General features: G+C 46.7%; 1 protein-coding gene across 1 annotated transcript in view; it reads right to left on the bottom strand.

Moving 5' to 3' along the window:
* Positions 1 to 13714, bottom strand: part of LOC124463450 (phosphatidylinositol 3,4,5-trisphosphate-dependent Rac exchanger 1 protein-like) — a 34562-nt gene extending 20848 nt beyond the window's left edge. The window contains exon 1 of the mRNA XM_047015167.1: positions 12956 to 13714. Within this exon, the coding sequence (XP_046871123.1) occupies positions 12956 to 13099 (144 nt within the window). The 5' untranslated portion in view covers positions 13100 to 13714. The remainder of the gene's footprint in view (positions 1 to 12955) is intronic.
* Positions 13715 to 15345: the final 1631 nt, after the last annotated feature.

Here is a 15345-nt window from a genome sequence, read left to right as displayed (position 1 = left end):
GCTCATTCCCCACACATGCCATGATGAAGGAAAAGTGTTTATTATAAATAATGGTAATGGACCATATCAGCTCTTATTTCACAGAAGATTATGACCAATCTGGCTTGTGTGTGCAATGAAGCCAATACCACTTCACCATGACACAGACCAACACGCAGACAGACAAACAGACATGCAGACAGACAGGCACGCAGACAGGCAGACAGACAAACAGGCAGGCACTCTTTGCCACAATCTGGCGACCCGGTACGCCAGAAACCAGGGTGTGGTCCGGTGTGACCCGCGGCCGGGGTGGCGTCTGTGGCGAGCCCAGCGAAGCGAGGACGGCCCAGACAGAGAGGTGCGAGACCACAGACGGGCCATATGCCCGGTGCTCGCTCAACTGGAGATGGAGCAGTGGACCTGCTGCCTCCGTGTCTGTCCAGAGTCTGAGGTGAAGCCTTCCAGATCACCGTGACGATGTCTGTCTGGCCGGGAGAGAGAACCTTCAGAGATGGATGTGATTGTGTTAAAAGCTCTTAGCTTGATCTTAATAACGTTAGGTCTGAAACGAGCAAATTTGCATAGAGCTTTATCACCCCCTGTTTGAGTGTGATTACATCAGGTGTGGCTTGGAAGCTGCATTCTCTTAGATCTTACAGTGGATTTTCACAGGTTGTGTCTCAGTAATACAGGTAGCTTTACTGTGTTACATGAAATCGTGTAAAAAAGTCAATAAAAATCCACTTTTTCGGTATGTCAACAAGTTTTTCACAAGTCAGTCAAACTGGAGAAGTCAAGAATTTCACCATGTCACAACTCTGGAGTAGGACCCGGTCAGTTGCGACAGCGGACGCTGGTGGGGAGGAGAGGGGGGGTTTGAATCAGATGCCACCTCGAGGTCGACAGAAGCAGACTGCCGTTTGAATCCCTTTAATGGAGTCACATCACTTGGTTTACACTCCGCCAGGGTCAGACAGACTCACTTAGAAAGATTCATCACAGCGTTATTGGGATAGTGAGGACTCTGGTCAAATCTGAAGATGTTTAATCATACCACTCTGATTGAGCATATCTACTGCCGAGCCTAGAACCGTGAAAGGACGATAAGTGTGTAATTCTCTGAACAAGCTGTTAACACACCCTTCACTCGTCCGCTTGCATAATCTGCATGCAAGACACTCAGGTTTGTGACGAATACAATTGGGAGATCGATCAATAATTGCGTAAAAATGTGCTAATCAATTCATACGAATCATTAAGACAGAGCTACACCACTGTGTTACCAAGGTGGCTGTATTTCTGTAAGTCTGCAGAGAGGACAGGGATGGAGAAAAAGGGGAGAATAGAAAGTCTAAAGCAGCAGTGGGGGGGGGGGGCAGGGGGGGGGGGTGAAAAGAAGGAAGTGTGAGCATTTAAATACATTTCAAAGCCTTTTCTCTGCACACAGCCTCACGTGACTGCTGACTGCCAGTGGTTCTGGAGCTGAGAGGAAGGAGGAGAGGATGGGTGAGGAGGGAGGAGGGGTGAGGAAAGGAGGGAGGAGGGGTGAGGAGAGGAAAGGAGGGAGGAGGGGTGAGGAGAGGAGGGAGGAGGGGTAAGGAGAGGAGCGGTGAGGAGGGGTGAGGAGAGGAGAGAGGAGGGGTGAGGAGAGGAGGGAGGAGGGGTGAGGAGAGGAGAGGAGGGAGGAGGAGGAGAGGAGGGAGGAGGGGTGAGGAGAGGAGAGGAGAGGAGGAAGGAGGAGGGAGGAGAGAAGGGAGGAGGGGTGAGGAGAGGAGAGGAGGGAGGAGGGGTGAGGAGAGGAGAGGAGGGAGGAGGGGTGAGGAGAGGAGAGGAGAGGAGAGGTGAGGAGAGGAGAGGAGAGGAGAGGAGGGAGGAGGAGGGAGGAGAGAAGGGAGGAGGAGAGGAAGGAGGAGAGGGAGGAGGAGTGAAACAGGGAAGGAGGAGAGACGGGATATCCATTAAAAGGAGACGTCGAGAAAGAAAGGCCTGCTTGGCTGTTACTAATCAGGTGGAAAAGATAGTATCGGGGGCAAAGGAGGAATTGAAGAGAGGGAGCGATGTAAAACGGTTAGCAGGTAGACTTCTGCAGCAGCAATTAATGCTAAGCTAAATGTCACACCGCACGGCTTCTCTGCAGCCACCCAGGTAAACACTGTCTTGAGTGACAGGGTAGACTGAAGCAGTCAGGAGAGAGCTTGTGTTCAGCTTGAGCCAAATTCAGGTAAATCAATAGCGAAACAAATTGAATCAAATCAAGCTTTGGTTTTCTGACTTTAGATATTATCCAAACAAACCAAGGGTGAAATGAAACAAGAATGTTTGTCATGTTTTATTAAGCAAGTATGCGGATATCTGGCTTTTCTTCCTGCAACTTCAACCAAGTGGTCCAGTAATTAGGGTGTAACAAGCACTGATGACAGGTCAAAGGTCATTTGAGGGGCAATCATTTCACCCCATGCAGAAGAAACCCCTCATTGTCTATTGTAAGCTAAAAATGACCCGGTATAGCACATTTGAAATATACATTTATATTATTTTTCACAATTCATATTAAAATCTGAATATGAAGAACATGTATTTTGGAATCATCATTGACAGGCAAAGCAACCTAGAAAGGCTCAACTGTGGTTGACACCTTTATTTTTTAAGTTTGCTACCCCTCCCCCTCATCAGTCTTGAATCCCCCCCCCCCCCCCCCGTCTAAAGCGTTGGGGGGAGGGGGGGAAGGAGAACTGGAAGTGTTTTAGGCCTCTTCAACTTTTTTTTTTCTGGGAATCAAGTGCCAACGCAAGCTGTTATATCCGTTCATTCATGTCGTTTCTCCATTTGTAATGTATATTGTTGACCGTAGAGGGAAACATTCTGAGATGTGGCCCTGACCAATTGAAGTACGTCCTTCCTTCAGCCGGACAAAAGACAAGCTGCATGTGTTTAACACACAGGAGAAACATCCACATAAGGGAAAATGCATGTGGAAATACACAACAATGGCCACAAACTGCAAGGCATTTAAAAATGGCTGTTCTGCATCCTTGTTGCTAAAACTGGTATCCTAGTATGTTGTTTTTTAGGTCAGTAGACAAATATATACAACTTTCACCAGTACAAACTCCTATACCTTACCCACAGGCACAAGTATACCAAGGTTTCTACTTTGTTACTCTTCCCATCCAGCGAGCCCCAATTTCAATTGGGAAGAAAGTCTCCCACGGTAGTCCTGTAGGTCTTATATAACCAGGCAGGGGAGTGTGTGTGTGTATGTGTGTGAGAGTAAGAAAGAGTATAGACTGGTACAAAGCTGAAGTGTTTTCCTGTTTGCTCTCTGCAGCATCAGCATTCATCAGGTCCAGGCATCAGAGCCTCCCTCAGGGGATGCTTGTGGACCAGTAGCCCCACTATGGACCAGTGGCCCCACTATGGACCAGTAGCCCCACTATGGACCAGTAGCCCCACTATGGACCAGTAGCCCCACTATGGACCAGTAACCCCACTATGGACCAGTAACCCCACTATGGACCAGTAGCCCCACTATGGACCAGTTACCCCACTATGGACCAGTAGCCCCACTATGGACCAGTAACCCCACTATGGACCAGTAGCCCCACTATGGACCAGTAGCCCCACTATGGACCAGTAGCCCCACTATAGACCAGTTACCCCACTATGGACCAGTAACCCCACTATGGACCAGTAGCCCCACTATGGATCAGTAGCCCCACTATGGACCAGTAACCCCACTATGGACCAGTAACCCCACTATGGACCAGTAGCCCCACTATGGACCAGTAACCCCACTATGGACCAGTAACCCCACTATGGACCAGTAGCCCCACTATGGACCAGTTACCCCACTATGGACCAGTAGCCCCACTATGGACCAGTAACCCCACTATGGACCAGTGGCCCCACTATGGATCAGTAGCCCCACTATGGACCAGTAACCCCACTATGGACCAGTAGCCCCACTATGGACCAGTAACCCCACTATGGACCAGTAGCCCCACTATGGACCAGTGGCCCCACTATGGATCAGTAGCCCCACTATGGACCAGTGGCCCCACTATGGACCAGTGGCCCCACTATGGACCAGTAACCCCACTATAGACCAGTAGCCCCACTATGGACCAGTGGCCCCACTATGGATCAGTAGCCCCACTATGGACCAGTAACCCCACTATGGACCAGTAACCCCACCATAGACCAGTAGCCCCACTATGGACCAGTGGCCCCACTATGGATCAGTAGCCCCACTATGGACCAGTAGCCCCACTATGGACCAGTAACCCCACTATAGACCAGTAGCCCCACTATGGACCAGTGGCCCCACTATGGATCAGTAGCCCCACTATGGACCAGTAACCCCACTATGGACCAGTAGCCCCACTATGGACCAGTTACCCCACTATAGACCAGTAGCCCCACTATAGACCAGTAGCCCCACTATGGACCAGTTACCCCACTATAGACCAGTAACCCCACTATAGACCAGTAACCCCACTATAGACCAGTAGCCCCACTATGGACCAGTTACCCCACTATAGACCAGTAACCCCACTATAGACCAGTAACCCCACTATGGACCAGTAGCCCCACTATAGACCAGTTACCCCACTATGGACCAGTAGCCCCACTATGGACCAGTAACCCCACTATGGATCAGTAGCCTCACTATGGACCAGTAGCCCCACTATAGACTACACTTGTCAGGTTTGCCACGGAACCCAGCGCGCCTCCTTTTCAATCCACCTAAGTTCCCACACCAGGACCGAACTCACCCCCGCCTCGAGTAAATTGCAGATTCAGGAAGCATCAACTAACTAAGTTCTCAATCCCCCCCCCCTCCTTCCCTCCCTCCTCCCAACTCTCTGGAAAAAAAAAACCCAACGACAACAAGCTAAAAACAGTGTCCACTGAAGGTCCTTTCTTGTTTTGCAGGGAGTTTTTTTTCTCTTCCTATCCGCAGAGGAGGATAGGACAGTTCTGGAAAAGGGGCCAAGGGCATTTTGGGGTCGACGTGGCATGAAATTTAATAAATAAATGAAGAAATCCCGTCTTTGTGGCCGGGTTGCAGTGGAGGGAGAGAAAGGACCCCAGTCTTGCCACAATGAAGGGGACCCCAGCACTCTCCTTTCTCTCTGAAAACGTAATTCACTCCCTCCTCCCCTCCATTTCCCTCAAAAATCTCCCCCCCTCAACCCTCCCCCGTCTCCCCTCTCTCTTCCAATAGCAACCCTTTTTGGCTGTGCTCATCACCAACACAAAGTACTCTTTGAGTGTCGTCCATTTTTTCTAAAGTTCTCTCACTTCCGCTTAGTGGGGCTTTAAAGTTTTCTGACTCTTAGAAGAGTTAGCACGGGAGGAAACAGGGGGAGGGAGGAGGGGGGGGGGGGGCTTGGTTCTTCTTCAGACAAATGGAAAGACAGACAGGAAGCTGGACTGGACTTCCTGTCAAAGAAATGACAGCTTCCCCCTGCTAGCCTGTCCGCCAGCATGGTCCTGCTAAACAACCTGACATTAATATAGTCAAAATCCTACATCATGAAAGCTCGGCTGACATACCAGATCAGACCGTGTATTTATTTTGTTCAGTTATTCACTGACATTATCTTGGAGTGTCTGGACTAGTGCTTCAAGGGGCCAACGCAGCACAGAACAACCATCAACACATCAACAAGATCCAAACCCACCGTCTTCTATTGGGACAGTCCTGCTGTAATCTATCAAATGTTAGGGCCAAGTCTGTACCACATGGTGAGTGAGAAGGCTGAACATTTCAACTTCCTCCTGTTCCCAGTAATGACGGAGCACAGCCTATCCTCAGAAGCAGGCCTGTTTTTATAGGCAGACGTGGGAATGAGGCATGTCAGATTGGAGAGGAAGGGTCTTTTCACCGTCTCATTTGGGTAGGAGCTCCCGCCTTTACAGTGGCTAAACGCATCATGAATCGGTTATAAATATCCTTTTATGACCTCTTTGCTCTTTCAAGACGCCTGCAGTCCCTGGCTGCCACGTAATTATGGATCCTCACCTCACTCGGCACACACCTGGACGACACGTACGTCGACACGAAACACACACACACACACACACACACACACGTCCACAGCCAGCCTGCGCAAACAACAATTACAGCCCTCTGAAGACTTCTCTCCTGCTCTCACAAACGTGCGCTTGGTGTTCCTCGGCGAGGCCTGCTCGAGGTGGAGGGCGTGGCCCCGCGTGGCGTCATGTTGAGGCGACATGTGGCGCTCTGGAGATAGCATCTCTGGACAGGCTGGAGAGGCCATCTGGAGGGCTGGACGAGGGCGCATGCTGACAGGGATCACGGGAGAGGCTGGTGAGCCGTCGGAGCTCCTAGGATGGGCGCTGGTCTGAGCGTGGGTGAACCCATGCGGGTTATCTGGGCATCACCGCTTACGCAAGACTGTGTCACTGTTGTTAGGGCGATCAGCCATTGTGGGTGTGTGTGTGTGCGTGTGCATAAGTGTGTGTGTGTGTACACGTTTACATGCACGTATGAGTGTGTGTGTGTGTCATTTCTCGCCAGAGAGAGGCTCTCTTGGCCTCCTCTCAGGCAGACATCAGCAGTGTCATTGAGGCCCGCTGAGAAGATGGATGTGAGGAACTGAATTAGCTCCCTGCCACGCTGTTGCAGTCATTAGACAAGCCAGCCCAGATCAAAGGGAACACCCACTGGTGCTGAATCAAACATGAGAGCATGGCCAGGGCAGATGCACACACACACTCATGTCCAACAGACATCTACGATTCAGCTTCATCACACTTCACTGGAAAAGCATTTTCGCAAGCTAGACCTGTAGTTAGACCTCATTTCAGATGACTCTCCTCGAAGTGACAGACTCAAGTACTGTATTGTGTGTCATCGCTGGTGCAGAATATCATCAGAAACCAAGAGGGCACGACCTCCACTTCAAAAGGCTTTTTACGTGTTTGGAACCTTTGTGGATGAATTCTGGATCCCTCACACGTTCTATTGGTCTTCACAGTGTTCTTAAGTGATCCGCCTGCGTCTAAACCGCTGCAAACACAGACACATGCTCAATCCATCACTTCTGTCACAACAGACCCTCTGACCATTAGTCTTACCGCGGGCTTAAGACTGCAGAACCACTATCCAACATTCATCAAACCTTCTCACAACTGTAGAAGGTGTCGAACTGGAGGCTTGTCGGGGTAGTTTGCGGTCAATGTTTCTCAACAAGTATGAATGACCTTTAACCTCCAGGATCCCACACATCTGCCTTTGTTTGCCGATCTCTAACGAAAACCTTCCGGGATCTCATCTTCTGTCCGCAAGTTGCAAGCCCACTGGGATGAAATTCTTAACTTTTACAACCTTCCATCCTACCTATTCATTCTGGAAGAGAATAAAAAGCCTGCTGTTCAATTACTAGCTCATTGTCCGGCTCTGGGAAAGTACTTGTCCTGGTTCAGTCCGGGTCACAGTCTTTGAGGGGACAGCAGTGGTCTCGCGTTGCAGCCATTTACAAGGGGAGCCAAGTCACTAATTGTATCATATATCAGTCTATTGAAAACACTTCACATAGCCATTCACATCTATTGTCATTGTGTCATCTTTTGGTATTTACTTGGGTCATAAAAATGTCTTTCTAAAATCCCAACTAACACATCTGGACAGTCTCTTTTGTCCACATTCTTCGCTGAGCTAGAACGGACGTGAAGCTCACTGCCACTATCGCCTACATGAAGGAGGGAAGAAGAGCTTGTGAGAAGAAAGAGGAAGAATGGCTGCTGATTTCAGAGAATTGAAACTGTATTCACTAAAACTCATGGATCAGAATCACATTATCTGCTCTTGGAAGAACATCCCATCATAGAAACCTTCAGGAAATTCTCCTAAATAGACAACGTCTTTGGTGAAAGATTTCACAGTGTGCAAATTAACGCCACAAGGTGAGAACCACAGAGACTAAAGGACTGGCAGGCTCAGGTAATCAAATGAGAGTTTGGTAACGACTGTCTCTGTAAGCTTCTAAACCTCACTCCAGAAGGCCATTCAATGCTAACCACGTAACGCTTCAGTAGTGCTTCCCTCCTATGCTAATTTACTCCTGTCAGCGCACGCACAGGAAACTGAAGCGTTCGAACACACACACAGGAGGAGTTCGCGTTTTGACATTATATATGCCCGTGCTGCTGAAGGTTTAGACATGTTAACTAGATTCAAAAAATTCCTACTGCAATCTTACGCCCTGGAGAAATAGCTTAGAAATGCACATGACTGGGGAGGGCGGAGAAGAAGAAGAAGAAAAAAAAAGAGATTAAGTTGGAACTGACATTTCCCTCTATTGTCTTCAACCCTGTTCCATAATAGCTAAGCTTGGCACTGTAACCGCGGCGATAACCAAGCTACTGTAGTGGGGGGTGATGTAGGGGCGCAGGCATGGTGGCTACTTAAAACATTAGACTTCTCTTGGAGGACATCAAACACATACCTCCTCGGTATACCTCATACCGAGTTATGCTTTGGAAGCAGGGAGAAAGCATGAAGCTAGGCTGGAGCACAGGCTAGGTTTCTGACAGCAGCGGAGAACAACAAAGAAAGCTGGATGGAGGACTTATGAATGAGTGTTCACAGGGGGTTTGGGGTTTAAAGGGTCCTTTATCACTACAGACATACCCATTGTTTCCAGAAGAACACTCTAAACCCTCCTAAATGTGTATCTGGACCGGTGTAATTAAAACAATTGGATGAAATGAAAAAAATGTTTTGAGAATGAAAGCAACAAACTGTGTCAAGAGATAGCCTTTTACTATACAAACTGACACGCGTAAGATTTGGTTGAAAGGGTCTCATTGTCTTCTGTTTGCTAATCAGGAATTTACGAGGTGTGCGAGGACCTGCCATGTCATGCTTTTTAAGTCTTATGAAGCAGCAGTGCATTTAAAGACCCAGTAACAATTAGAAGCTTCATAACAAGGCCTCAGCAGTCCACCACAGTAACGAACCCAGCCCTCTATAAAGACACCACGGGGCCAATCTCCCCCTCGGTGTGGGGCTCGTTTGGGTGCATATAGTGTGTGTGTGTGTTTGGGGGGGGGGGGGCACTAGGACTGGGGTTACAGTGAGTTGAAGCCACCAGCGTAGCAGACAGGAGGGGAGTTATAAACCGAGACTATTTTTACACCAGGCCAGAGAAACCTGATGCTGGTGTTTCCCAGCGAGTAGACACGGAAGGGACGAGGGGAGAAGGAGAGCAAGCAAGAGGCTCTGACAGGAAGTGAAGGATTCACTTCCTGCGTGGCTTCCTGGGCACCGAACGGTGTGTTTGTGTAAGTGTGTGTGTGTGTCATCCTGTTTGTTCAGTGAGCCCGGTCAGTGGAAACTACAGCTGGGTTTTAGGACTCAGCACCAGCTAGAGAAGCAGAGAAGACTGTGGTACGAATTTAAAACTTCACCTTGTTTTTGTGTTTAACTTTTACTCATGGGTTCACATGCATATACGCAGGCAAACTCATGAGAGGTAGGTGTGTGTGTGTGCCTATAGATAATCCCACTGTGTGTGTGAGTGTGTGTGTGCATGGTGTAGGTTTACGGGGGTCAGGATTTCCAGATGTTTCCTATTAACCCATCTTGTCTGAAGTCATGCCCCGACCACTTCAACACACACACACAGGTTGTAAACTAATTTTCATCATGCACTTTGTAACATTTGAATAATGGAAATGATCTCAGGGTTGTGTAGGTCTGGGCTGAGGGGGAAGGTTTATGACTCCATTGTATGACTTCAGTTTTGCGTGGTGTAGGACCACTGTCCACATGGTCAACCCCGTTTCAAAAACGTCTGCAGTTTTCAAAGCGGTTGTTATTTCCCATTTCCTATGGTTTGTGGAAATCCCTCTCATCCACATAATAGGATGTGAAGTAACCATGTTCATGACATAGCCTTGGATTTCAGAATATCATGCTGGGGGAAGTCCTGTCTTGTGCATCAGTAAATCAAACGATCCCTCGGGGGGAAACCCCATTCAATGTGCAGAGTAATAATCCACAGGAATGAAAAGTAGAGTCCTTGAAACAAATACTCACAAGTAGCAGCTATCACTTCACTATGGAAGAAGGCAAATTAACCAACCTATATGCGGGCGACTCGCACTTCCACAACTCGGGGAATGGATTATTTCAGAGACTAAGAATGACAGTGCCAAGCGAAACAAATCCAGTTATCCCTGCTTCACTCTAACCCCCCTTACCTCCCCAACCTGCCCTCCCCAGCCGATTGGATAAGCTTGTTGGCACTGGTAATTGCCAAGAGATGAGTGAGTGGTGGTGTGTGTGTGTGTGGGGGGGGGGGGGGCAGAGATGTGCAGGCTGGATAAACACATCTTTGTGTGTCATCGTGATCATTGGCGTGTGGAGTGTGGTAACAGAAAAATGCTGAGGTGATGACACAACGGAAGGTGCAAACAGGAAGTCTGTGTGGCAGTGCTGGGGTTGTGGGGGGTGACGGTGGTTGTTAAGAGGTCACTGACGACCAGAGCTTTGGTTGATTTAGACCCCCCCACCCCACCACCTTCACATGGCCGTCTCATCTCCAGGTGTGAATGAAGGACAACAACAAACATACGTCGGCACCTCTGGATCAGGAAAGGTTATTGGGATCTATGCCAGCCGACCCCCCTGGTGCCTCCCACCTGGTGTTCCCTGTGATTGGCTCTGGTGTCTTCTGTCAGGGAGATAACGACAGCACTAGCCCCCCCGGTCCATCTTTACTGAAACCATCTGGTGGCCTTTCTCATTAGCCCCCCCAGACATCCCTTATTTACATTTAGTCATTTAGCAGCCGCTCTTATCCAGAGCGATTTACAGTAAGTACAGGGACATTTTCCCCGAGGCAAGTAGGGTGAAGTGCCTTGCCCAAGGACACAACGTTGTGTACACGGCCGGGAATCGAACCGGCAACCTTCTGATCAATAGCTCAACTCCCTAACCGCTCAGACATCTGACCGCCTTATCAACACCAAATGAACCGTTGAATGACAAAAGACCCTGCTTCCAAAGAGGAGGGGGCTTAGCACTGCTGGGGGGGGGGGGGTGGGCAGGGGTGGGGGGGATTATCCCGGATTGGAGTTAAAACTCAATTTTATGAATGTGTGTGTGACTTTTAACGATTTTAATGCCACTGAGCCATTGATGCCATGGCATCCCACCTCCAGATCAACGGGCTTTGGCTGGCAGGCGCCCACACAGCCCAGTAGGCTTGCTTAAGAAGACATGAGAGAGAGAACACACACATACCTGCTATCAAGCAAATCCATTCCGTGCAAAACGGTTATCGTTATCAAATTAAGACTGACACGGCTATGCCATTGACGCTGGACACGAACAGCCATTACCCACATCAACAGTGAAGGCCATGCCTCTCTATATCCAGCATCCGCCAGCTCCAACACTGCTGATCCTTCAGCTTTGCCTGGGTCCCCAGAGAGAAGAGTATCCACTAACTAGAACTACAGAAGAACAACACGCAAGAGCTGAGCAGACACAGTGGTGCACTGCTGTTGGGACGTGTGTGTGTCCCTCCCCCCCCACACGCTCCCTCTTCAGAAGCATGGGTTAAATTAAGAGATACTGTGTGATGTCATGTGAGAGAGAGAGAGAGAGAGAGAGAGAGAGAGAGAGAGAGAGAGAGAGAGAGAGAGAGAGACAGAGAGAGAGAGAGAGAGAGAGAGAGAGAGAGAGAGAGAGAGAGAGAGAGAGAGAGAGAGAGAGAGAAAGAAAGAGAGAGGAACCAGAGTTATGAGGGTTTAGAGCTGCTTCTGAGACCCAGACTCCTCCTGTATCTCTGTGTATTTTCTTTGACAATTCAATACCCGCTGGAGTTACGTAGAGGTCATGACTTTAAAGCCCTCTGCTTTAGTAAAGCCCAAGGGAGGTTTAAGGCAGGTCTGCAGACCCAATATGCAACTACTGGTTTCAAGCTTGTCAAACCACTTTTTTTTTTGTTTTCTTTTTTACAGACAATAAAGTACAGACTATTTTGATTTATACAGACTAATTAGATTTTAGGCCAGAAATGACTTTGTTTTGTTGAATTTTATAACTGTGTTGATGGAAAGTGAAGGTGACAAATGTAACTACTGAGTTAAAAACGGCACCGGATGCCCGTCAAAAAAAATTCAATCCGTTGGATACAGTTCGTTCAAGGACTTAAATCCTTTCAGACAGTAGTTATATCATTTTTTCGTGCTGTGACTGAAATATGATGAGAGCCACCTGCACAGAACTAACAGTTACGGATAACAGGGGGCGACAGACAATGAGACAGTTAACAAAGAAATATGACAAGGATGGTGACAAATTAAATTACTGTCTGCAGGTGGTCAGGCACCGTGACATAAATGACACGCTCTCAATGGCCAAAACGCACCTTAATCATAAGGTGTTGAAAAAATTCTCTTTAGAGATATGTGAGAATAAGAATGAATAGATAAGGTTGTATATATATATATATTTATTTATTTATTTTTACAACTCCGAAAAAGGGGGTGGAGCAGGCGAATACACATTGCATTTCAAGCGAGTGACAATGTTTGTGATTAGAAAATTGATTTAGAAATTTTGGTTTCAACTTGCAGGAACCCAGGAAAATAAACAATATAAAAAAATGGAAAAGCGATGATAAGTGTGTGAGTGATTTAGCAGTGTTGCTGGGTCCCTTTAAAACAGCTGAACGATAATTCCCTTTTCTGTGGACTCGCGCTACACAGGCAATGATATCTGACCAAAGGAAGCCACTCAGCTGATTTCCACCAAAACAAATCTGACAGACGTGAGATTAAATTAATATTGGTAACTGCAGCGAGTGACCGTCACTTCAGCAGATGGAAGCCAAGGAGGAGATAAATTCAACAGATTGTCAAGAAGCCTACAATAACACAACACTGCTACCAAACCGACAAATAAAGCAATGACCGGGTGAGACCTTACCGATTGAAGGAAAAGCAAAGTCCGAACGTAATCCCTCTCAGTGTTTAAGATTTCGTTTAAAACACAGAGCCTCAGTCTAAACTGTCGGTCCGAATCTTTGGTGGCGTGGATACCGTTCTCCTGGTGCCCGTCTTCTTCTTCCATGTTGATGTTGTAGCCTACTGAAATTTAGAGAATAACAACTCTCTCTCTCTTATTCTTGATGTCTTGTTCCCTTTCAAAGTATCCAGAACAGGCTGCTTCAGTCCATGTTGAAGCGCCTAGCCCTCGAACCCCGGGGCAATGATGCGCAATGCGTCATACGCTTGAAATAAACTCCAAAAGTAGCTTTAACTAAATAAAAGTGAGAGACTGCAACAATAGTTTCTCACTGACCACCCTTTTAATGGCTAGTAATTGGAGATTCGCGAGGGAATCCTGTATTGAATCGAGTCAAAGTTGCTTTGATAACCAGTTTAGAGGAGTTACAAAAACGAACTCAAACCGGTCACGTTCAGTCAACATACGCAGGCTTGAAGAGACCGCTGATTTAGGCTAAGAACCAAGTTCCGCAGAAGCAGTAGCCTAGGTAAAAGCGGTCGCGTTCTCTGAAGCCTGTAGCCTGTCCTCCTCACTTCTGCTCTGAGCGCTCTGAACGTCAATGGTCTATCGTAGGTGCAGGCGCAAGGGACCGTCTGTAAATTACCACGAAAACAAATTACATGTTAACATAGATTATCATTTCCCCTTAATTAAATAGCATCTTTACATTTGGGACACAGTTGTTTTAAATCACATTTGCCACTAAACGGCGTTAGTAACTCAACAGATTATAAAATGTAGTTCATTATTTAACGTAGGCTAAATTGACAAAGAATCAGTTTGTTAGAATGCTTGTCATTTCACGCCACTTTTAGTCTTTGGTTAAAACATTTAGTAGGCCTAGTTATTCCAGATGCAGGGACACAATATTGTTTGGCTAATTGTCACCAGAAGGGAGTCTAGTTGACCAATGTAGCCTAATGCAAAACAATCGCACAGATGTTTAACAAGAGCCACGCGTGAAGGCAGTGCCCTCTAGTGGATGCCTCATCTTTTGATAAGGTGCCTCATCTGCATGTCCTGACAAACATTTCAATATTTTATTTCAGGGCTCTCAAGTCTCACGCATTTCAACCATTTCTCATGCTTTCTTGCAACACCTTATATTTCTCAAGCTGAGAAGTAAGGGATAACTTGTCCGCTATAGCCTATAGCAGTGGCGATTTTAGACCATTTTTAGGGGCGCTCAAGCACACCAAAATTTCATCTCAGCACCCCAAAATAAATAAAAACAAAATATATGTATTATGAATTATTATTATCTTAAATACGTTTTAGTGCTCTAACATGTTAAAACAATGTTTATTCATTGTTGACACATCATTATCATTTCATTTGATGCTGGTAGTTCATGAAGAAAGGGGCTTTCTTATATTTTCATTCATTCAATATTTTGCATGATAATAAATAAATGTATACATTTTTATCCAGTGCAATTAGTGATTGATTAGCAAGGGGGTTTAACACTTTTGCAAGGCACTGTATCCATGTCACATTCTCATTGGGGGCTGAGCCCCCCTAAAGGTCTGATCCTAGAATTGCCCCTGGCCTATAGGCTACGATTAATGGACGAGGCGCAGTGGGAAGTTTTCTGCACTGTCTCCAGGATTTCTGTACGCCAAACTTCTAATACAACTTGAGACCCCCGTTTACATGAATGGACAAAAAGTAACAGTGAACTCTTCAATTACAATGCAAGGCCATGTGTCAGTTTTTACTATTGCACCTTTTACAGATATGTTAAAAACGTTTGCTAAATTAATAAAATGTTAATAAAAACAGCCATGTCAAATGTGTGTTCATAGCTGAGGGGAAAGGTGTTGCCTTTTTTCACACATCAATCCTCTAGAATGAAACGGATAACCGTCACACTGCCGTTAGGGCAAATTCACATCCTGTTATACCTGCCAAAACGCACATAAAACATAGCACGCTTATGTCTTAATATCACAAAACAGATGAACACACCCCAGCTATAAGCAGAGATGGGAAGTAACAAAGTACAAATTCTTTGTTAGTGTACTTAAGTAGATTTTGCTGGTATCAGTACTTCATTTCTTAAGTAGATTTAGCTGGTATCAGTACTTAACTTCACTATTTATGTTTCTGAAAACGTTTTACTTTAACTTTTTCACAAAAAGTTTTGAAAGGTTGAAAAAGAAAAAGAACAAAAATGTTTTGCATCATTGATGACTACTTGATGAGGACTGCCTATAAGTGGGGTGTAGCATCACTGTTGAGCAAACTACAACCTCTCTTACTGACAATATGGAATTAAAATACATTTTAATTTATTTAGACATGGGACA

The sequence above is a fragment of the Hypomesus transpacificus genome, unplaced genomic scaffold, assembly GCF_021917145.1.
Source record: "Hypomesus transpacificus isolate Combined female unplaced genomic scaffold, fHypTra1 scaffold_280, whole genome shotgun sequence".
NCBI classification, from domain to species: domain Eukaryota; kingdom Metazoa; phylum Chordata; class Actinopteri; order Osmeriformes; family Osmeridae; genus Hypomesus; species Hypomesus transpacificus.
This window is presented reverse-complemented; position numbering and strand designations above follow the sequence as displayed.